We start from the raw sequence: 22,280 nt of genomic DNA, 5'->3' as shown, positions 1-22,280 counted from the left end.
AAGGCTCGAAGCGGGTTGGCGGCAGGGAGCGTCTCTGTCCGGCAGGACTTCTCCATGGACATCCGGGAGGCCCTGCACGAGGTGCTGGGGGGCTGCTGCCTCTCGACCAAGGAGGGGCTCAAGGCCTGCGTGGACAACCTTCTCGAGAACCTCAAGCGCTACCCGCAGGACAAGCGCTCCCTCTGGAGGTGGGCCCCCATGCTTGCCACAGAGGGCTTCCGTTCTCGATGCGTGCGCAAGCCTTTTCTTCTAGTCTGCTTTCCAAAAAAGCTTTTTCTTCGAATTGAAGTTTGTTTCAACCCGTAAAACGACCTAAAAAAAATTTTTTTTAAACACCCTGAATGGGAAAAGGAAGCCATAAAATGAATTTACAATGAGCAAGAAAAATGTTTAGAGCTACACTTGCGTTGCAAAACAAATTTGCAGTTGGTGCCCGCAGGCGTTTGCGGAAGAGTGGCCGCTATTTATCGCATGGTGCTTGCGCTCTTTCGGAAGCTTCTTATGGCCTCTAAAAGTAACTTATTCATCTTTGTTTGAAGTATAACAAAAAACTAAGATTAATAAGTAACTTTAGAGCCTAAAGGAATCTCCTGAAGAGTGCAAGCACCACGTGATAGACCTGTGCACCATCAGAAATGGACGGTGGCAGCACCGGAGCATTCCCTTCCGGCGGCGGCGGGGTGGAGAAACACTTTGAACCAGCGTCGTACCCCCCCAGCGTGCGGCAGCGGCGGCGCCGCAGCGCAGCGGCTCCCTCTGGCACCAACCACAAATTCGTTTTGCGCTGTAAATATAGCTCTAAATATGTTTTTCTTCAATGTAAATTCGTTGTATAACACTTTTTTCCCATCTAAACTGTTAAGAAAAAAATTTTTTTTTTTTTCTTTTACATGTGGTTTTTTTTAATTTGGTTTCTGATTTTGTTGAATAAATCTGCAGGACTTGGGACAGGTCTGGGTGCTGTTCAAGACGTACTATGCCTGTGGCTGACACGCATTTTTGTTTTTTGTTAAAACACTGTGTTTGTAATTTGATGACCCAAAGGTGACTAGAAAAGTAAAAGAAAAGTAAACCTAAATCTGACTAGGAGGGTAAATGAACGATACATCTTGGCATGCCATCCTTGGACTTCTGTGACACAGTGAAGACGCATCGTCGCAGCCATTGTCTCTTTCACGAGTGTGAGCGCAAAAAGTTGCACTCCTGCCACGATAAAGCATGTGACTCGCCCAGCTCTCAGGTTTACCTGGAGCTTCCGAAGCTGGGATATTGTGACCGCATTCTCAATCCGGGTACCCCAGAGTACCCTTACGGGGTTTCATAGCTCCCCCCATTGACTGTTCCTGCCCCTATGTAAAGTCTTCCAGTGTATTCGAGCAGATCTGAGCCACTTGCATACCTATGAGCCAAGCACTCTCTGGTATGCATATCATTGTTTCCAAGGTGTGCAGACTTGCGCTTTAATGCATCAATGCAGAGACTGCTGCCATTCAAGGCAGGTGAGCTGGAGAAGTTTGGGAACCCCTGCATAATGGCATTATTGTTTGGTAATCGTATTGGTGATGGCTGTATTGGGACACTTTCCTGGACAGGTGTCTCCGGCTGCTGGGTACCAAGCACCCGTACCTGGTCCTTCCCCTGGTACCCGAGCTGCTGGGCATTCACCCGTACTTCGACCTCCCTGAGCCCGATGTGGAGGATCCTGCCTGTATCCTTTGGTGCTCTTTGTGCCACTGGTGGTTGGCTCTGCCACAGCCACGGTGTAAGATATAAAATGTGACCACAGCTGACAGTGTCTCTGCGGATCAAACGGCTTAGCTGTGGGAGAAAGAAATAAGCGAAAATGCATCTCGTTGCTATGGCACCCAAGCGCACGCGCTTTCCACTCCGCACGTCTGCTCCGAGCTCAACCGACGCTCGCTTGAACGTTGTGCCAGAGATCTCTTCGTTTCGGTGTGTTCATAAAACTGCTCATGCTGCTGTTGAGGCAGGAAACTAGAAATAATGATAAAGCCGTGTCCAAGCAACACACATGGGGCAAGTAGCAAGTTTTACATGACCCGGCACATGCAGAAAGGGGCTTTAAAAATGAGTATGTTTCTCATAGAAAAGCATGGGAAATGAGGTCTGTGATCCCTGGCCGCTGATGGCAGAGTCATCTGGTGGCGTTACTTGCAACTAAAGTGCCTAAGTAATACACAGTGGACTCCGAAATGGGGACCGACGTGGGTGCCACTTGGGAAGCCCCTGGGGTCCCTTGTCGGGCAGTGTCCATTCGGGCAGCCCACCTGGGTCTTCTCAAGGGGCCCACAGTGGGTGTACTTGGGCAGCCCACTAGGGCCCATCTTGTGGGGCACACGGGGGGGGGGGGCCTCAATGGAAACCTTATCTCGCTCGGGGTTATTTCATCGTTTCCCTATGGTGTGGGGAATTGCAGTGCGTCCCAAAAAGGCCAGGCCTCACTTTCCTGGTGTTCCTAGTAGAAAGATTATTACCATTTCAATAGATCATTAAAACATTGAGCAGGACCATGGAAAATTGGGCTTTTCAAGTGTACGATATGGAACAGAAAATTGTGCACATTTCCGCGTGAAATCTCGTTTGACGGGTAAACGGGATACATAGCCAGCCTGAGCCGACTACACGCACCGAGTTTTAAAAAAAATACAACATTTTGACGAGTGTAGTTTGGAATTCACCCTCAAATTCGATACTGTGCGTAAAAAATTTTACAGCACGTGAAACGGCCTCCTCAACATACACACTGAGTATAGTAAGTTAGTAATAACGTTTTGCAAGTCTAACGATTCTCGTGCTTAAAATTACAGTTGTCAGTAACTTGATATCAAATTAAGACAAGCTCCTATATCGAATTTCCAGAACGTGCTGTAAAAATTCTCAATGTCACAGGAAAATACAACTTTGGGAGTTGGACATGTAGTATAAGTTAGGCATGCCCACGCTTTGCCCCCTTGGAGCCCTCATGTATACTAATCTTGCCCCCATATATAGCCAAGGTAAAACCCACGGGGGCATTACATGTGCAGCCCAAGTAGGGCATGCCCCCGTGGAGCTCACCTGTCGACACTCAAGACTGCATCGAGGGAAGGCATGTTAACTGACCGACACATGTCGAGGTTGGCCACTCTGCTCAGTGTGCACGGCGAATGTCCTTTAACTTTGTTTTGGACATTCATTCTTCTCAAGCACCACCCCATATATCAATCCTCCCCCCAAGTAAACTGTTCTTCCGGTTATTATTTTCCAAGGAAAGATAGGAGCCATTCATTGACTGTGTGCCAAACGCTCTTTGGTCTTTCGCATTACAGTTTGTACTGCCCACAGCCTTCTACACCACATTGTTGCATCAATGCAAGGTCCAGGAGGGGCTCCTCAGACATCGTTCGAAAGATGTAGGCGTTGCTCAAGATGAATGAATGAGAGAGCATTACGGGAACTCCCCAATCCACAATGTTTTAAAAATCTTTAAAATGATTCGTTGACATCTTTCTCGGAAGTGTGTTACATGTGCACCTATCGTAAAATACCAGAGAAGTACCCATCCAACTTCTACTGAAAACTGGGCGAGTGTACACGTTGGCACTTCTCCGGTCGAATCGGCTCGTTCAATGTATAATTTATCGTATACTCTAAAACAGCCACATGGGCGCGCAGTATTTCGAAATAAATAAATATAAAATTTGCAGAATTCCCAAGTCTGGGAAATGTTTCCACTTCCACGGTATTTTAGGGTAGTATGTTTTCACTCCGGGACCTTCAATTTCTAGAGACGGCAGAAGCTTGCGCTATTCTCGGTGAGAAAGGACTTGGACCTGTACGAAAAGCAGGTCGCTCCTTTACTGACGAGAATTCTCAGGCGATCGCCTTCGTGTTCGAGCTACGGAAGTCCTCAACTGCGGGCGCCTAACTTTGCCCTGGGCACGGCGCAGTCACGCCCAACGTTGCATTGACCCACGTGCCCTGTCACGGCATTTTGCGACTACCACCAAAGAATGCACACCGGCCCTCTCTTTTCATCCCTCGTGTGGCTGGCACCTAGCCGTTTGTGATCCTACTGCAGTGACGGAACGAGAGGCCAAACGCTGACATCTCCTCACTGATTGGACACGAGAGCCAGCCGCTCGTCTTGCGGTGCAAGTTTTCACATAACATGATCAAACGTACAGAGATGCCAGTGATGCCCTCGACTTCTAGCGTGTGCTAAATGTGATAGTCGTTTTCGTTCTATTGCTTGTTTCACTCGAACGCGCTTTCTCAATGGTGCCGTTCACGACGCCGCGTTCCATCATCTCCGTTCCGTCATGTCTTGCTCCCGCAGTTACAATGCTGGAGTTGCCACGGCAGCAGAAACGGTGACGCCGCGATCAGATCTAGCTCGAAGCTGCACCACATTCTGCGTTGCCTTTGCCACGATAGTGGGGGAAAGGGGCCATTTTTCTCTCGCGCCTCGTCTACTCTGGGTGCCTAGGACGCCCGCTAACTTCCTAACCTGACCGTCGGTTACCTCGAATCCATTGCACTGGTGTGAGGAGAGGGCGCCTCCTTAGCGCCCTGCAGATATCAGCACCCTGATCCTGGTGTTCAATGCGGCGGCGGGGTGTCCGACCATGATGCCGCTGTTCGAGGAGCACACGCTCAGGCACTACTCCTACCTCAAGGACTCCTTCCCCAGCCTGGTGCCTCAGCTGACTGTGAGTACTACTTTCAGGCTCCCTCTTCCCAACTCGGCCTTCCGACGTCCTGCCACTGTTTCGGCACTGCCATTGGTCCTGGACTTGCGCAGACGCTTTTTCTCGCACTAATCTAGTTTCTGCACAGCTTGTTTGTAAACGGCGTGTTGGTCAATACAGTTGAATCACATTAATTCGACCTTGGTTAATTCAACTTGTCGTTTAATTCGACCCTGTTCAAAGGTTTCACCAAAAACTCATACATTTGTTTGGAAGAAAATCTAGTTATTTCGATTTTGAAACTTAAAATATTGGTTAATTGACCTAGAGAGAACCGACGGTGGGCAAATTGCAAGCATGTTTGGCCGTGCGTGACGCACCAAAACTTGCCTTTTTTTTCCGAATTACGTGACAGGCAAGTTACTACAAGTGTGATTGGGCATGCCGATCGGCAAAAGAACCTGCTTCCAATTTTTTTAAGTTCAGAGGCTTTCATGGCGAGGCCTAGACATTGGCGAAGCTGGACAGCGTGGTGGGGGCAACTGGGACCCACGTCCAAGTGCAGGCTTCGGAGAGGGTGGACATCGTAGGTGTAGTCGTCAATCTGTGAAATAAATAAATCTTCCGAGGTCGCTCACCGTAGCGTGAGTGCGGGTCATCGGGGTGGAAGTCGCATAGCTCCAGGTGCCGGTACAGGCAAAGGCGGTAGACGTGGTCGGTTTCCCCGCAGTGATATCACAGTGGACGTTGGTCGGCCGAGTGTCGCATGTCTGTCTTCCTTCCTTGCCTCTGGGGTTCAGGTCAGATGTACGAAGCTTGTTCCTCGGTGCACCATACGTAATGTGGCATAGAGGCTTTCCGCTGAGGGGGCGCCGGATGCTGGTACTGGCTGGTTGCTGACAGCGTAGCTCAGAGTCATGCAATTAACAATGATCCTTGTAACAATACCAAAACAAGTCGCCTAAACAAAAAAGAAATTATGCGCCCTTGGAAAGTGGCATTACGACACACAATGTTGTTTTCATCGCTCGCTTGTGAGTGCCACTAGTCATAAATAAAAGGACAGCGCAGTTGGGAAAGGCAGGGAGCGAACCGATGCGGAAATCAGTCTGGAACGCTCCAGAGTGAGGGTCGGGCTTGGCACTTGAGGGGTTAATTGGAAGGAGCACGCCGCTTGAGGGGTGCAACGGAGCCTGGGCACTCCCCCCAACTTAGCCGGCAGACACGAGTGGCGACACCTGGAAAACCGTTTCTCCGGCAGCTCCCGAACCAGCAGAGCCAGGCGGTGGGTGCTTCCTCGCCGTCCTTGGCCCAGTCACATGCCTTCCTGCACCAGGTGTTGGAGCGGGTGTCAGCTGCGGAGCTGAAGCAGTCTGTGGCCAGGCAGAACTGGCTCGAGACGGCTATCAGGTGAGGCCGAGCAAATCTCTCCCTTGGGTCTTTCTGGAGCGAGGTCACGGTATCTGGAATGCACCTCTGACCATCCGTCTGTACGGTCAAAGTGGTGCCCAAGTGGCAACAAGCAGCGACGTACGAGCCGCCACGTTGTCGTACTGCTGCCGGATGCTAGAAGTCTCGGCAAAGAAACCGAGCCAACAAGGCCTCCGCGGAGCTGGAGAGCGACATGCGGTAGAACGGGTGTCTGCCACGCTCGCAGCCGCTTGCGCAATATCCTGGACCAGAAATCGAGGGACGGATTCTTAGGCCACAGGCAACAGACCGGTCAGAGAGGCATTTCGGGCACTGTAGCGAGACCCAGTTGCTCCCTCGCCCCAAGTTCCAATTGCCTTCCACCTCAGGGACCTGCGGAGGTTGTCGGAGATCGAGCCTCGGCTCACGGCCGCCGCCGACTGCGCCGGCCTCTACGTCCGGTGCCAGCTGCTCCTCGCAAAGGTGGGTGCACGAGGAGGGGAAGAGGACTCGGACGTCTGACCCCTCCCTCCGTCTGCCCAGATCCTGTCCAACAAGAGCTGGCTCAACTTCTCCGCCGCGTCGCCCCTGCAGAGCAACGCCCTCAAATCGCTGTTGGAGCAGGTAAGCCGGACGCCCTTCGCAGTACCTTTCTGTTAGATTTGAACCGGTTCAATTGTCTCGGAAGAAAGTGCTTGAAAAGCAGATGCTGTCAGTAAGCTTCCCATTGGCAGATGCTATCTGTTACCGTAAAAAGTTTTGCCTCTACGGAGTGGCTAGGCTGTCACCTGTTTTTTTATTGCAGTTTTAGTGTTGGGGTACCATCGATGCGTGTTTCAGTCGTGGACAGTGTGGTAGAGGCTGTGGACGGTTGACCCCTCGGCCCATGACTGCCTAGCTTACTGGCCTTGCTCTGGTAGCGGGGGATGAGAGAAGCCTAGATATTTGCTTCGACAAATCCCGCTTTTTACCAAATATAGGGGTGACTGAAACAACCAGGCTCAATCTAAAATGGACCGTAAAAATCGACGCCTGCATGTAGCACTCTAACCTTTTCGTCAAAGGTGTATTTCACAGGACGGTTTTTTCTTGTAAAATTACAAAGTGTAGCTCCCTTTCTGTACAAAATATGGCCAAGAAACTTGCCAGGGTCAACGGCGGACGGCGAAGCAGACGACCGAGTCTAGTGGCGGGGAGTGTTTGACGCACGTATTGGTAGATGGCGCTACCTCCTTGTCTGCTCACGACGGCCGTGGTCTTATAAAATTAACATAATCTTTGGTTTAAAAATAATTGCGGACAATGATAGCAAAACTTGAAGTAAAAAAGACTAAAGAGGACACTTGAGACTGCTTATGTGTAGAAATGCGAAAGCATTCCTACAGGGCCGTGCGCCACGTCTTCCTTTTTCACACGGCATTCTGGTGGTGAAATCACGCTCCCCTATTGTGCAGGCACAGCGAACCCCGTGGGCTCCACGGCTTCCGTGACGACGCATCTGCGTTGCTGTGCTTTTCTTACTGTTTTATTTGTGAGGCTCGTCCCTTTTGACCTTGAGTGGCCCCGCCGTCTTCCATGACAATGCATCTGCATTGCTGTGCTTTTCTTTGTTTTATTTTTATTTCTGACGCGTGTCCGCTTTGACCTCTTTTAACGCAAAATAGTTGCTCTTTTTTGCGGTCACAACCAACTCCAGCTGCGCTCCATGAGACAGTAAATGCTCTCCTATTAAAACTTTCTCTCAACTAATAGCCAAAATATTTTACAAAATCTAAAATATTTCCCTGATGTTATTGAATTCTCAAATTACGCCAGCAGCTGGGTTTTCAGGAGGCAACTCTCTACTGGCAACAATGAAAAATTCCTACTTTTTCCTACCCGTGTACGTCACCTGCGGGCAGACGGACGAGCAGCCCGGACAGCCACGAAGCGGCTCGAGATTATTTTTTCACTGCCTCAAAATTGAAAGTTATTTTGCAATAGTAGGAATTTGTGCTCTGTGGTACATTGCAGGAAAAATCTTCTTTTTTACCTTTGTTTTCGTGGGAGAAAAAAAAAATGCGCTCCCTGGAAGCGGTGGAGGCCAGCCACATCAAAGTGTTTTTTAACGAACTGTGTTCCGAGAGAACTAGTGTCGCATGAAGCACTCTCGCTTATGCTCGGAATAGTTCATAGAGTCACGGGCTTGAGTATGCGGCTGCATATTTTAAAGCCACGTGCTGCGAGTTGAATATCCTTCTGCAGGTGGCATGGCTTCAAGAGCGGCAAGCGCTGACTCAAGCTGGCTGTAACCACTGCAACATCCGTCTAAAGAGGAGCACTAATAATATTGAAAAAAATAGTGCACATTGTAGCACTATAGTCGACATTTGGCAGTCACATTTGTCGTTCACGATTGCTTCTGTAATTTTTTTATTTTTATAAACACTATATTTGTTTTGGACATCGAATCTTGCTCAGGCTACTCTCGAGAATTCCACTCACGCGGTTGATCTATTGAAGATGGGGAGTGAAACGTCTAAACAAAGTTGAAGTCTCAGTTTAGACATGACTTTCGACACACGGCTATTTTGTGTCTGGTCTTACAGAGGTTTAGGGAGTAGGTGTTGTGCTCTATTAATATATGATAGAGCCAATGCTTAGTTTGTCAAATGGTTGGCATAAAATTTTTCCTCGGCGAAGAGGTGGTGAAAATGTCTTTATATTATTCTATCATGGAGAAATGTTATATAGGGCTGAAAGATTTTTAAAACTATGAAAATAATAATGTTGGTGAGGAGGGGCATGCAAATTTCCAGGTGATGGTGGCTATGCAAAACCAAAGTGATCTTCCCTGCCCGCCAGTGACATCATGTTGGATGGCGTGGAAAACTGGAGAAAAACTAGGGAGAACGATGTTTCGGTTTTGGCAGCGAACAAAATATAACTTCTATAATTAACTAGAGTGTATCTCGGAGAACGAGGTAGCATTTTGGAATCAGTAAGCCATCAGCATTCAGATGGTGCCTTTGGATTAGGTAGTTTAATAAATCAGCAGAGTTCCCCTTTAACCCCAAGCTTGGTACCAGAGAACAGCGACAGCTCAGAGGTGTCCTCGCCAAATTCAGCGACTGCTTTGCGACGACATCAAAAGTGTGCCCACGAACAGTTGCGAAACATTGCATCGTTACAAACGATGATGCTCTATCTGCGCATCGGCTGCTGTACCGGGTTTCCCCAAAGGAAAGAGAGGCCATTCATGAAGAAGTGCAAGAAATGCTCAACAACAACATCATCCAGCTTTCAAGCAGCCCGTGGGCCTCTTCAGTTGTACTGGTTAAGAAGAAGAATGGAACACTTCGATTCTGCGTAGACTACTGGCGACCTCAACGCTGTGACGAAGAAAGACGTGTGTCCGCTCTTCCGCATCGACGGCACACTTGACTGGCTACGCTACTTCTGATACTTCTTGTCGATGGACCTGAAGAGTGGCTACTGGCAGATCGAAGTCGGTGAACAGAACTGGGAGAAGACTGCCTTCGTCACACCCGATGGACTGTACAAGTTCGAGGTGATGTCATTTTGGACTGTGCACTGCGCCGGCTAGTATCCAGGGTGTCATAGACAATGTACTGGTAGCCCTCAAATGGCAGAGCTGTCTCATTTACCTCGACGACGTCATGGTATTTTCGGCCAACTTCGACGAGCACTTCCGACGCCTTCGGGCCATTCTTCAAGCAGCAGGGACCGCCGGACTCACCCTGAAGCCAACAAAGTGCCGGTTCGCCTACGGCTGACTGAAGTTTCTCGGCCTCATTGTGAGCAACGAAGGTGTTCGTCCTGACCCTGAGAAGACTCGTGCCGTAGCGGCATTTCCATCGCCCACCGACAAGAAGTCCGTCTGAAGATTCCGGGGACTTTGTGCGCACTACCGTCAATTCGTTCGGCATTTTGCCTAGCTTTCTGCGCGCTCACGCACCTCATGGAAGATGCCTTGAACTTCGAATGGGGTAGATAGGAACAATGGGCATTCAATGAGCTAAAGCAACGACTCCAGTCGCCACCGATTCTCGGCCCCTTTGACCAACCAGCTGAAACGGAAGTTCACACGGACTTCAGCAATACAGGACTCGGAGCAGTACTGGTCCAACGACAAGAGAATACAGAGCGTGTGATCGCATACGCTAGTCGGATGCTGTCAAACACAGAACGCAATTACTCAATCACCAAGAAGGAATGTCTGGCCATCGTCTGGGCCATCACAAAATTCCACCTGCACTTGTACGGGAGTCCTTTTTGAGTGGTGACCGACCACCACTCGCTGCGCTGGTTAGCGAGCCTGAAACACCCATCGGGACACCTCGCTCGATGGAGCTTACGAGGACTGCAAGAGTATGACGTGACCGTGGTCTATAAGTCAGGCCAAAAACACAGCGACGCTAACTGCCTGTCCGGAGCCCCTGTCGAGTCAGCTACCGGCTGTGTCAAAGATAATAATAATAATAATAATGTGTTTTATTCCCTTTACAAATACATACAATTAATGCTGGCCTACAAAAGCAGTATTCTGCTTGTGCGTAGGACCAGACAATCCAGCGAAATACATATTAATACATCATGATAAAAAAAAAAAAATCAAACGACTGCAATAAAAAAAAAAAAAAACGAACGAGTGCAATGTGGCCATTGATACCAACATTAATACAAAACAAAGCAGCAATTCGGCACAAAACAAAATGAACACAACTATCGAAATCATCAAGAGGCAAGTATACAGTGATGGGAGTAAAGCAGTGTTTATGGAGGTAATGAGAGGCACCAGTTTTTTATTTCTTTTTTTAGTACTTTTATCAAATTTATTTTCATTAAAGGCTCAGTGAGCTCATTAAATAAGGTGGGAATAAAGTGAGCTCTGCATCTTTTTCCGTATCGCGTGTAAATTCTGGGGATTATAAACCTTTCTTTGCGCCTTAGGTCCCTAGGCTTGTCCACTGGAACCTTGAACGTTGCATCGTAGTAATAATTTATAAACGTAACGTATCTATGAAAATTTTTAAAGAATAAAATTTGGAGCTTCTTTGCTTTATCTTCCATATCTAATGTTCCGTATGTGATGTTTTTAACCATATGTTTTAAAATTCTGTTTATTGCATTTGTCTTGTATGGAGAACAGTGACCATATAAAGTAATTCCATATCGTAGAATTGATTCAGCTAACGACCTGTACACCAGTAGTCTTATCTTTACGCTGCACAAGCTTCTTATTCTGTACAGATATGCTGAAACGGCACGTAGTCTTTTAGTCACAAATTCCACATGTTGATTCCATGATAAATGTTCGTCGACGTATAATCCTAGATATTTTACACAATTATCGTATGGCAAAGGTTTACAAGTACAATTATTACACGGTGTCGAATGAAGTAAAATTTTAGGTGACATATCAATACGTTTATGAGAATTTCGGAAACACAGTAACTTAGTTTTGGCAAAATTAACGGAAATGGCATTTGAGTTAAACCAACCTATTAGTTCATTTATATCTCTTTGGAAGACTAAAACAGCATCATCATAGTTTTCATAAGGTAAAACTAGCACCGTATCGTCAGCATACTGAAATAGCTTAGATCGTAGAGGTAGAATACCCAAATCATTTATGTAAACGTTAAATAAAATTGGTCCCAGAGTGCTACCTTGTGGTACACCACATTCGACTTTAATTGTACTACTTATATTATTGATAATTTTAACCATTTGTTGTCTGTCGTAAAAGTAATTCTGAAAAAAGTTATAAAACTGTCCCCTGAAGCCCAGTCTGTAAAGCTTTTCAAGTAACAGAGAATGATCAATGGTATCAAAAGCCTTCGATAGATCTATAAAAAGTGCCAGGGCAATCTTGTTATTGTCTAGTGCTTGATTAACACAGTCGGAAAAATCTTCTAAAAGTGTAATAGTACTTTTTTGTTGTCGAAAACCATATTGCCTACTAGAAAATAAATTAAATTTATCACAAAAATTGGTCATTGTTAGTTGTACCCACTTCTCGATTATATGAGCTAATGCAGGCAGAATGGAAATGGGCCTGTAGCTCTCCAATTCCTGTTTTTTACCCTTTTTATACAGTGGACGTATAATAGATATCTTCAAGCCCTTAGGAATTCTTCCGGTATGAAAGGTGTCATTAATTATTTTCATTAAAACGTGTTTTAATTTATCAAAATTATACCGAATATCTCGTACTCTAATATTATCAAATCCTGGTGTTTTAGTTATTGGCATAGCATTTATAATCCTCAAAAGTTCGCTCTCCGTCATCTGAGGTAAGTACGCCGAACTAGAGCATCTGACCTGTGAAGTGACGGGATTGGGACCATTCAGTGAAATGTTATTTTTTATGCTTCTTACGGAGTCAACAAAACACTTATTAAATGATTCCGATAACGTTAAATAAGAATCTAATCCAGGAAAGTTTTTTTTAATTGTATCATCCACGCTATTTTTAGACTTTCTGCCAGTTAATTGGTTTACTAGGTTCCATGTCTTTTTTATATTTCTTCTCGAAGAGGTGAATTGATCTAAGTAATGTTTCCCTTTTTCTAAACGTATTTTTGCTGTCACTTTATTGCGCACTGCACGAAATTCATTTCTTAGTTCTGTGTTTTCGGGATTTTGCTTACATCTGCTCCAAAGCCTTTCCTTTTGATCACACAATTCTAATATTTCCTCGTTTATCCAAACATTCTCAGGTTTTCGTTTCTTCAACTTTATTTTTCTAGCACCTTTAGAATAAATATCTTGAAACGTGTCCACTAGTTTGTCATAGGCTACAATATGATCGAACTCGCATAAAGAATTCCAATCGAACGATTGTATTAAATTATCGATTTTTTTAGCATCTAGTATAACTTTGTACCCATTTTCTAAATCTACATTTTCAGCAGTAAGTTCGCCCAATATTGAAAGTACAGTAATGTAATGGTCAGCTACCTTTTGCTTAATGACTCCAGACAGTGTTTTCAAATTACTAATTCTTACAACTATGTGGTCAATACATGATTTTGTAATTTTATTACCATAATATTCCTCCCTCGTATAATTTTGAATGACATTTTCTAGACCAAATAAAGCGAGGATATCAAGATAACGCGGTACTCCCTGTTTATTCTCATTCAGAACATCAATATTGAAGTCTCCTGCCAGAACTAGGTATTTGTTGTTATTAAATTTTTGAAGGAATTGTTCCAATTCATCACAGAATATAGGTATATTTGAACTGGGTGGCCTGTATACAGCACACACAACATAAGAAAAATTCATTTTGTGAACAATAGCAGCACACACTTCTGCTTGTACAAATGAAACATCTATTTTTTCTGATAAGCATTTGTCATTTATGTACATCATAACTCCGCCACCTTTCCTTTGTTCTCGGCACAAGCAGAAAAAATGAAAGCCTGGCAAGGAAAATGTAGCACAACCTGCCTCATCAGCACTGACCTCACTCAAAATAAGCACATCCAAACTTGGTAGTTGCGTAGATAAAATTAACATTAACTGATCCCAATGTCTGTAAATACTCCTAACATTTACATGAATTAAGCTTAGTTTAGTGTCAGCGTTACTTCCCTCCGCTCTGGAACTTTTCGTATATCCGTCCCACTCACGGAACGATTCAAAAAGCGATTCCATGGTTACCTAATTTTGATAAAGTCTCGTTCGCTCTCAATCTGAATAACCGCCGCTCCCTCCTTCTGCCTTTTGAATATCTTTCCGTTCTTCATCCAAGTATACATGTATCCTTTTTCCTTCGCACGTGCCTTGGTGGACCACAACAAACTTTTCAGCGCTCTAGTCAAGTTTTCATTTATAAAAATGTTCTCATTTCTAAGAGTAGTTCTTTTTCTCACCCACAAGTCCCGTCTACGCCTCTCGGTGAATCTCACCAATATAGGTGTGATTCTTCCTTCTTTAGCTTTTAGCCTGTGGGCAGCCTCGATGTCGTTCGAAGTCACTGGTGCTAGGTCCAGCTTCGTTGCCACTGTGTTGATTACGCTCATAACATCTTCATTCGGTCGTTGGACTATACCATGGATTTCAATTTCTGGAGTACAGCTCTGCATTGTCGATAGCCTTTCTTAGTTCACCAACCTCTTCATCCCTTTGTGAAATCCTTCCCTCTAGTTCACCGATTTTCCGCTGTAGTTCATTTATTGTTTTGTCTTGGTTATCCAAATGAACGTTCAATTCCTCATACCTTGCTGTCAGATCATTCATGGCTGCCTCGATTCCTGCTATTGTTTTACTCTGATTTTCTATTTTGAGCATCATCGCGTCGGACCTCGCAGTCTGCGCCTCGAGAGACCTCTCAATGCAAGACATCCTATTAAGGACGGAGGTCAACTTTGCACTGATAGATTCATTTTGTTTGAGTAACCTTTCAAGTTTTTCCTCATTTGGGGTCAGCTCTGACGCCCCTTGAGATGCCTCGGGAGTCGCAGACTGTCGTTGGGAATGCAACCTGCAGGTGTTGCATTGCCATTCGGAAATTTCTACGTCGTTCATTGACTTCATTACATTTTTTGTCATTCCAGAACACTTGCCCATGTGGTAATAATTTGTGCACTCCGAACACTTAATACATGCAGCATCATGTCCAATTTTTTTCAGGCAAGAAAGACAGTCACCTTTTTCAGCCATTTTCGTGAAAACGCCAAACAAGAAGCAAAAAGCAGACCAGCGAAATGCACACCCGCGCACTTACAAATAGTAAGCGAGTGAATATGAAATCTTACCTACAAAAATTGAAAACTTAGTTTTCGTGGCGATGCATTCCGCTGGTCTGCGAAGAGTTGTTCAGCGACTGCCGCTTTTATAGCCCAGAGATTCCGACGATAGGCTGTCCCGATGCGCTGTCTGCCAGCAGGCCCGAGCAATTCATCCGCTGATAACTGGGTATCGATGCGGTGGCCGTCGACGTGCAGCTATCTCTTGATATCGTCGCTTGAATCCAGGATCGGCCGTCTCGTTCGTTTTGCGGGCAGATGGGCGCCTACAAAAATTGAAAACTTAGTTTTCGTGGCGATGCATTCCGCTGGTCTGCGAAGAGTTGTTCAGCGACTGCCGCTTTTATAGCCCAGAGATTCCGACGATAGGCTGTCCCGATGCGCTGTCTGCCAGCAGGCCCGAGCAATCATCCGCTGATAACTGGGTATCGATGCGGTGGCCGTCGACGTGCAGCTATCTCTTGATATCGTCGCTTGAATCCAGGATCGGCCGTCTCGTTCGTTTTGCGGGCAGATGGGCGCCTACAAAAATTGAAAACTTAGTTTTCGTGGCGATGCATTCCGCTGGTCTGCCGCTGACGACAACGATCGCTTTCTTGGCGCAGAGAGCGTTAACAGCATGGCAGCTCTCCAACGGGTTGGTCCTGAACTTCACGCACTTATCGACCACTTAGAGGGACGAGAGGGAACGATTCCCCGAGCCTTTTTACGTGCCCTACCAACATTCGCCATCCGGCAACATATTCTCTACAAAGAGAGCTTCAAGGACAGCAACTTAACATGTCTCCTGGTAATCCCTACATCTCTTCGGGAAGAAATCTTCCGAGCCTGCCATGACGACCCAACATCTGGTCACCTTGGCTACAGCAGGACTTGCAAGGATCCGAGAAAAGTAGGGGCGTGCGACTACTCGAATATACGAATTTGGGTCGAATAGAAAGTTCCCAAATAATTTGATTTGCGAATCGAATTCCTATATTTGGTTACTCGAATATTTGATATATTCGGACAAAGACGCGCGGTCGGCGCGGAGCAAACAAAAATCGTTTTTTCTCCCAATGTAAGCGCCGTGATGTTAGACAGACCATGCGAGGAACACCTCTTGGTCCTACCATTCCACAAAAATCTAACGCTCAGGTTAGAAAGAAGAAAAGTAACAAACGCTGCAAACTTTATAGCACGCAGATTTACTCACTATCGTGACACAATCTACCCTTGAATCACAACCGAAACATCCCGTTTGCGCCGCTTCCAGAGAGGAATTGTTGGGAAGCCTGAATTCCGTGCCAAGCCTAATTCTTTTCACGAGTAAAGCCCCTCGTTTCAAATTGAAGCGCTGATGTAAAACACACTTGCCGCACTCGCAGAAATCGGCGACTGCATCACTGCACGATCACAGAAAGAAAACCACGTTACCACGCCGATGAAACCAGCCGAGTTGGCTGAGTTATCGCCATTCGTTTGGAACCGCAAATTCTCATTCGGAACGAAACGGAACGGAAAAATAGTGTGCCTAGATTTGAGAAGGTTCCCAACAGTTCGATAGCCGCCTTTGAATTACGAACTGCGAGAAGGCGACGAAAAGACGAAAGCGTCAATCGGGATCAGGCAGGCAGGGCAGGCGTCGTCGCTCTTCTGTTTGCTCACCTTCTTTACACGCGACAACACAACACATGCGCACTCACAATCAATCTGCGTTGGAGCTGTCTCCATGGTTTCAGTTTCGGTTGCTCCCTTTTTTGAATCAAGACTCTCTAAAACAGGATAGATAGACGGAAAAATGGATGCATAGCAACAGTTGGACGGTGACTTGCGCCACCTAACCACGTTTGTTTTTCTTCTTCAGATTATATTGTTTAACCCTTTCAGCCCTGATTTTTTTTTTACAGTGCAGATATTTTTTTTCTCGCCTGAACTTTCTTAAATACATTGTTTAAAGGCCTTTGCAACAAAAAGATTCCTTTGTTACTCATTGTCATTCGAGATTGCGTCATGTCCTATATATAGGACGTCAGGGTTTGGAGGTTAACAAAATGTACAAACGCAAAGTCGAAAGGTGAAGTTTATTTCGCCGAAAATTGCTCGGTCTGAGCACAATTGCTTGCCATCTTATATGGAAAGACAGAAAACAGTACTTTACGGCGCATAAGAAGAAGGTTCACATTGCACTCTTGCGCTTTCCTGCACAGTTGCTTGCCAAGGTTGAAGCTATCGTTCGTGGAAAGCCAGAAAACAGTTCTTTCCACTGGACAAGCAGAGGTGAACGTTGCACTTTTGGCATTTTATCTTTGGCTTTCCTGTGCACCCTTCCAATTTGCATTGCTGCTGCTCTCTCTCTACGGAAGGCCAGTGTCCAATCTGGTCGTACCTAACATGGTGGACTGGTCTCAGTGTGGTGGCGTTGGGCCTCTTGAGCGGTTGAAGCAAAGAGGTAGATGGTCGCCCGCGCTTCCGTGGCAAGTTCAGGGAACAAGCTTTTGCCAAGCTCTCAACTACAGCCAGGGTGAACTCTAGTAAGTCCATCTGCTCCTTCGTGCTGATGCCTCGGAGCTGGGCATGATGCCTGTACTCGAGCCAGGAGTTGGTCACACACAGATGGAAAAAGTGCACGATTACACGGAGCGTCCATTTTCTTGAAAGAATTGAGGTCCGCTAAAGGGATACCAAAAAATCTGTCTTGTCTACCCCTCCCATGCTTTCGTTGTACTTCTTTACAACTGCAGGGCGTTTGACACTTATGTAGTCGCCGTCTGCTTTGCTCCACCTGCTCACAACATCTTCGTCGTCAACGCCAACACAATTCGACGCCAGGTTTACGGCTCGATTGTCCATCCACCTTGTGATTACGATTTTGCCATCACTGCTCACTAGGTAGTCGGACGACCCTCTTCCTTCCTTTTTCAGCTGCTTTTCTGTCTTCAAAGGGCACTTTTCAGTTCTGCTTTTTTGAATAATACCAGCAGCATAAATTCTTTTCTCCAGAAGAACACGGAGTACCGGCAGGGAGGTAAATTAGTTATCGAAAAACAACTTGTGCCCGATGCCATCAGGTATCCTTGCTGCTAAGTGCAAAACAAACGCACCTGTCACACCAAACATTTGTTTGTTTTTAGAACTCAGTTCTGTTGTGGAGCCCTGATAAACGATGAAACCATAAATGACTCCCGACGCGCCACACAACATGAATACCTTCACGCACCAAGGGTTTGGTTTGCCTTTGACGTACTGCTTGACATCAAGCTTTCCTTTGAATGGAATTATTTGTTCATCTACGTAAAGGTGTTCCTCCAAGGGAAGCTGACGGCACCTTTCTTGGAATGAATTCAGAAGGGGCCTCACTTTCCAGAGACGGTCATTGGCGTTGTGGTCGCCATTCACATTGACAATATGAAGGCAATTTCTGAGCTTCTCAAAGCGGTTTCTTGACATGCTCACAGAAGACAAAAGTTCGGTCTTGAATGAAGGCTTCCAATACAAGCGCAACCGAGGATACCGTATCACACCCATTGCCAAGTGAAGTGCAATGAGCCTTCTGATTTCTTCTTCATCTGTCAGCACTGATTTTCCATCATGGCAAATTGAGTACATGTTTGTCTTATCGGCTAGCTCAGTGAACACGCTTTTGGGCATATACCTCAAGAAGTACTCATATGGCATGAGAGGAGGTCCAAGATAGCCATCGTTCTTGTCAGAAACTGGCTGAAATTGAGCACATGGTTTTTCAAAAACTTTCCTGCACCAGGGCTCGGAGTCTCGGGCTCTCGTTTCATGCCGGTCATCCTCATCAGAAGAGTAACACAGTTCCTGCGGGTTGGCCTAGTCGTCATCCACCACATCGACAACTGCGCTGGCTTCATCTGTCTTGTCTTCTTCATCATCCGCGTCGGATATGTCGCTATTTCCCAGCGCGGCAAACATTATATCAGGATCTTCGAGACGCGGCGTTCTTGGGCGTAGTGATCTTCTGGCCGAGTAGAATACTCCAGGAGGTATTGTCCCACCTGAACAAAAAATAATTAGGGCAAAAATAAAAATTACGGCTCCTATAAAAGAAAACAACAAGCACACAGTTGCAAAATCTCCCATAGAACCCTGTTACCTGTTGAGCCCTGGCGTCCTATTTATAGGACACATACAACGTGACAAGCCGTGGACATAATATTCACTCCAGAAGAACCCTTCTGCTACCACTACAGCCTTGAATATATTAGGAACAATGCACGAAATTCTCATCATTAACACTCGAGCAGCTATTGAGTAAAAAAAATAACAAACATGCACTCACCTTCGTTGCTGCCTTTTTCACCATCCGCCATTTTGTTTGTGTACTATTGGTACAGTGTACTAGAATACTTGGGTAGTGTTGGGACCGGAGCGGCTCGGCAACGGGAGCTCGTGAGGACGCGTGTATTGACAGTTCGTGGCGGCGCTGTAGTCAAGTTATCCAACTCGCGCAGCCCGCCTTTTTTTTTTTTTTTTTTTTCCTTTTTTTTCTTTGAGCGGTGCATGTAGCGAAAGCTAGGAGCGCGAGCTCATAGCGTTGGCAGCTGCCCTTGGTGCACGGGAACTCGTGCCGCCAAGATGTGCCCTAGAGCAAGGAGCTCGCGCTTGTAGCCTTTCCTGCGGTACAACACAAGGTGAAACAGAGTATAGGGCACGTAAAAAAAAATCGGTATTTTCAAATCTTTTTTTTTTTTTTAATTTTTGCGGTAGGCAAAGGGTTAATGCAATGTTTGATGGACCATGTTGCAATTGCAGCTTTAAAGGGAGCCATCATTAAAGGCCAACTTAATTTTAAAAGTTCGTGAACAAACAACGAGCTTTGAGCGAAAGTAACAAGGCGTTCGTTTTCGTTGTGTTTGTCCGTCCATTTTCGTTTCTTCCTCAAGCTTAATTATCTCTACCAACCCGCTCGTTCTGTCCTGAGATATTAATCACTAAAATTTTGCCTTTCTTCACTTAATTAAAAAAACTGCGCGCTGAAAGCGCAAATGAGGTTGTGCTGATATTGATGCATAGAAGAATGACGCAGGTTGTTTCTGTCCCCTCGTCACTAACTCGACAGCGTTTCTTCGGTGGACTCGCCGGCGCCACACATCAAGACGACTAAGTTACTATTCTATGTATTATTTTCATAACGCGGTTTCTGAATCAAGCGAAGAAAGGCAAACTTTTACGATTAATTTTGCGAACCTCGTTGCCTTTTCGCGAATTCTCGAAATTGTATTTGCCTTTAATAATGACTCCTTTTAAAACTACAATTTCACCATGGCCAATTAAGCCATTAATAAACAAGTTAACTAACAGATCTTGGTTCATTATTAAACATTGCAACGGTTATTCACCCATTCATTGTCCATTGAACCCTACAGATATAGCGAAAGACGGCATCCACATATCTGCCACATCCTTTTTTTGTAAAATATGTAAAGTTCTGTAAAGAATAAAACAAAAACACCCTGAATGTCTTCGTGAACCAGATACGCCCCCTGTGGAACCATGGGTGTTTCCCTTCGAATACCCAGCTCAGGCGAGACTTACCTGGTTGTCAGAAAGCAGCTGTCGGTTAAATGTATTGTTCTGAGCGTGTAGGTTTCAGATGGTTTACTCTCAAGAGGATAATGCGCTGCATAGTGTAACCATGTATGCGCTGCACATTGTAGCCATTATTTCAATGCCGTGCTGTAAACTATTACAACTTTTTCCTTGCCTGATCTACGTGTGCTCATGTTTTCTGCTCAAAATGATGTGAAATAGTTTCTTGTTTTCTTTGAATCTTATAAAGCATTACATGTTCAGCCCACATTGTCTCAGTTTTTGGACTTAAGTTAAATGTTAAAACGCGTGATAAAAATTGTCACGGCTTATAAGCCATTTCTTACAAGTGAACGTCGGGTGATTCTCGGATGGTCGTGGCAGCCACGAAGAAATAGAAGATTCTCACCCCTTTGCGAACGTCGCTTGGGTGGTTCGTCGCATAAATGGACACAAGAATGAGTGACAGGTGAAGCGAGCTGATTAAGGTCAAGAAAAAGAAGACGGGCAGAAAAGAAGACAGAGAAGTTAACCTGGGGTATTAAAAACATACTAAAACAATCTCGAACTTTAGTATGTGCCGTTTCGTTCCGTTATAAAATAAGATAGGAAAAAAAAAAAAAAAACTGCTTCCGAGTTTTAGATATTCCTTTCAAATATCTAATGTTCGGCATTTGCGACCAAGGAAATGGGCATTTCATTTAAAATGCTCACCATCCGACAAACCGAAACCGCTTCTTTAAAGTCGCAATTGTTTTTATGTAAAGGAAGGGTAATGTAGCTTGTACCGTCCAACACATTGAAGCATCATGTTGCCAACGATCGTGCCGCAGCGTAATTGATGCCGCGGTACGACCGCTGGCAGGTCGTAGCTGTATCAGAAATCCTACGTGCACTCCACCAAAGCGGCACGAAAGATTCATATTTTCGCGCGTGCAGCCGCGCATGCGCACACCTTCCGGATAAGGCGCCGGACGCGACACCTGTCGCGATCAATACCACGCACTTCAGGCGAGCCCCTTCGGTTCCAACACTACCCAAGTATTCTAGTACACTGTACTACTGGAGCTTCGGGGAGGAGAAGGAAGGAGCAAATGATGTCCATGCCATTGGGGATGTTTTCGCCACAGGCTCAGTTCCTGTTTCGGTTTCTAGGCTGTTTAGATTTCATTTAATACTTAGCTTTCTTCACGTCCTTTTTGTAGGACACCAGGGCCGAAAGGGTTAAGCCTGTTTACTCAGATTTAACACCTATCTGTTTATTGATGTGAAATCAAATCCCGGGTGCCCTTTTTTTCTCTTAAAATGGAGACCAACTATCACAAAATGCCCCTTTTCTGAGATATACAAATATTTTTAAAAAAGTCGCAGAGTTAGGTTGTGCTTTTAAAAAGAAAAAAGGCACGCGTGGCTGTAACTTTGGTTTTTTGTGACGTTTAGTGTAGATAGATTATGTTTGCACCATAAAATTGGATCTTTAGTGCCCAACGTCCAACAGCAACTACTTTTTTTTTTTTCACCAGAACTTTTTTTCGATTTTGGCTTTTGTTCTGTGCAAGACGCATATTCTGCACCAGGCGCATACTCTGCACATAATCTCATTCGCAGCACACTTTGAAAAATCACTACAAATGAAATCACTATTCGATGTTCAATTTCATATTCGGCTTTTTTTTCTCGATTCGGTATTCGATTCGAAAACTACTATTCGGTATTCGCACACTCCTAGAGAAAAGTACTTTTGGCCCAGGCTCTCGAAGACTTTCCACTTCTACACGATCATGCCACGAGTGCCAGTGACGGAAGAAACCGCCGACGAAGCCGGCAGGCCCCCGCAGCCGATCGTGCCCCCAACTGCACCATTCCAGCAGATTGGAATGGA

The 22,280-nt window shown here is 45.6% G+C and overlaps 1 protein-coding gene and 1 pseudogene across 1 annotated transcript in view; one reads left to right on the top strand and one right to left on the bottom strand.

Annotated features, from left to right (window-relative positions):
• LOC8044028 (integrator complex subunit 4) overlaps window positions 1-22,280 on the top strand; it is a 74,505-nt gene that overhangs the window by 35,426 nt on the left and 16,799 nt on the right. The window contains exons 10-15 of the mRNA XM_029989626.4: window positions 46-188; window positions 1,593-1,708; window positions 4,579-4,712; window positions 5,953-6,101; window positions 6,491-6,584; window positions 6,645-6,725. Coding sequence (XP_029845486.2) covers window positions 46-188; window positions 1,593-1,708; window positions 4,579-4,712; window positions 5,953-6,101; window positions 6,491-6,584; window positions 6,645-6,725 — 717 coding nt within the window. The remainder of the gene's footprint in view (window positions 1-45; window positions 189-1,592; window positions 1,709-4,578; window positions 4,713-5,952; window positions 6,102-6,490; window positions 6,585-6,644; window positions 6,726-22,280) is intronic.
• LOC120840597 lies at window positions 13,223-15,008 on the bottom strand (annotated as a pseudogene).

The sequence above is a fragment of the Ixodes scapularis genome, unplaced genomic scaffold (genome assembly GCF_016920785.2).
Source record: "Ixodes scapularis isolate PalLabHiFi unplaced genomic scaffold, ASM1692078v2 PGA_scaffold41__6_contigs__length_2269736, whole genome shotgun sequence".
Taxonomy (NCBI): Eukaryota; Metazoa; Arthropoda; class Arachnida; order Ixodida; family Ixodidae; genus Ixodes; species Ixodes scapularis.
This window is presented reverse-complemented; position numbering and strand designations above follow the sequence as displayed.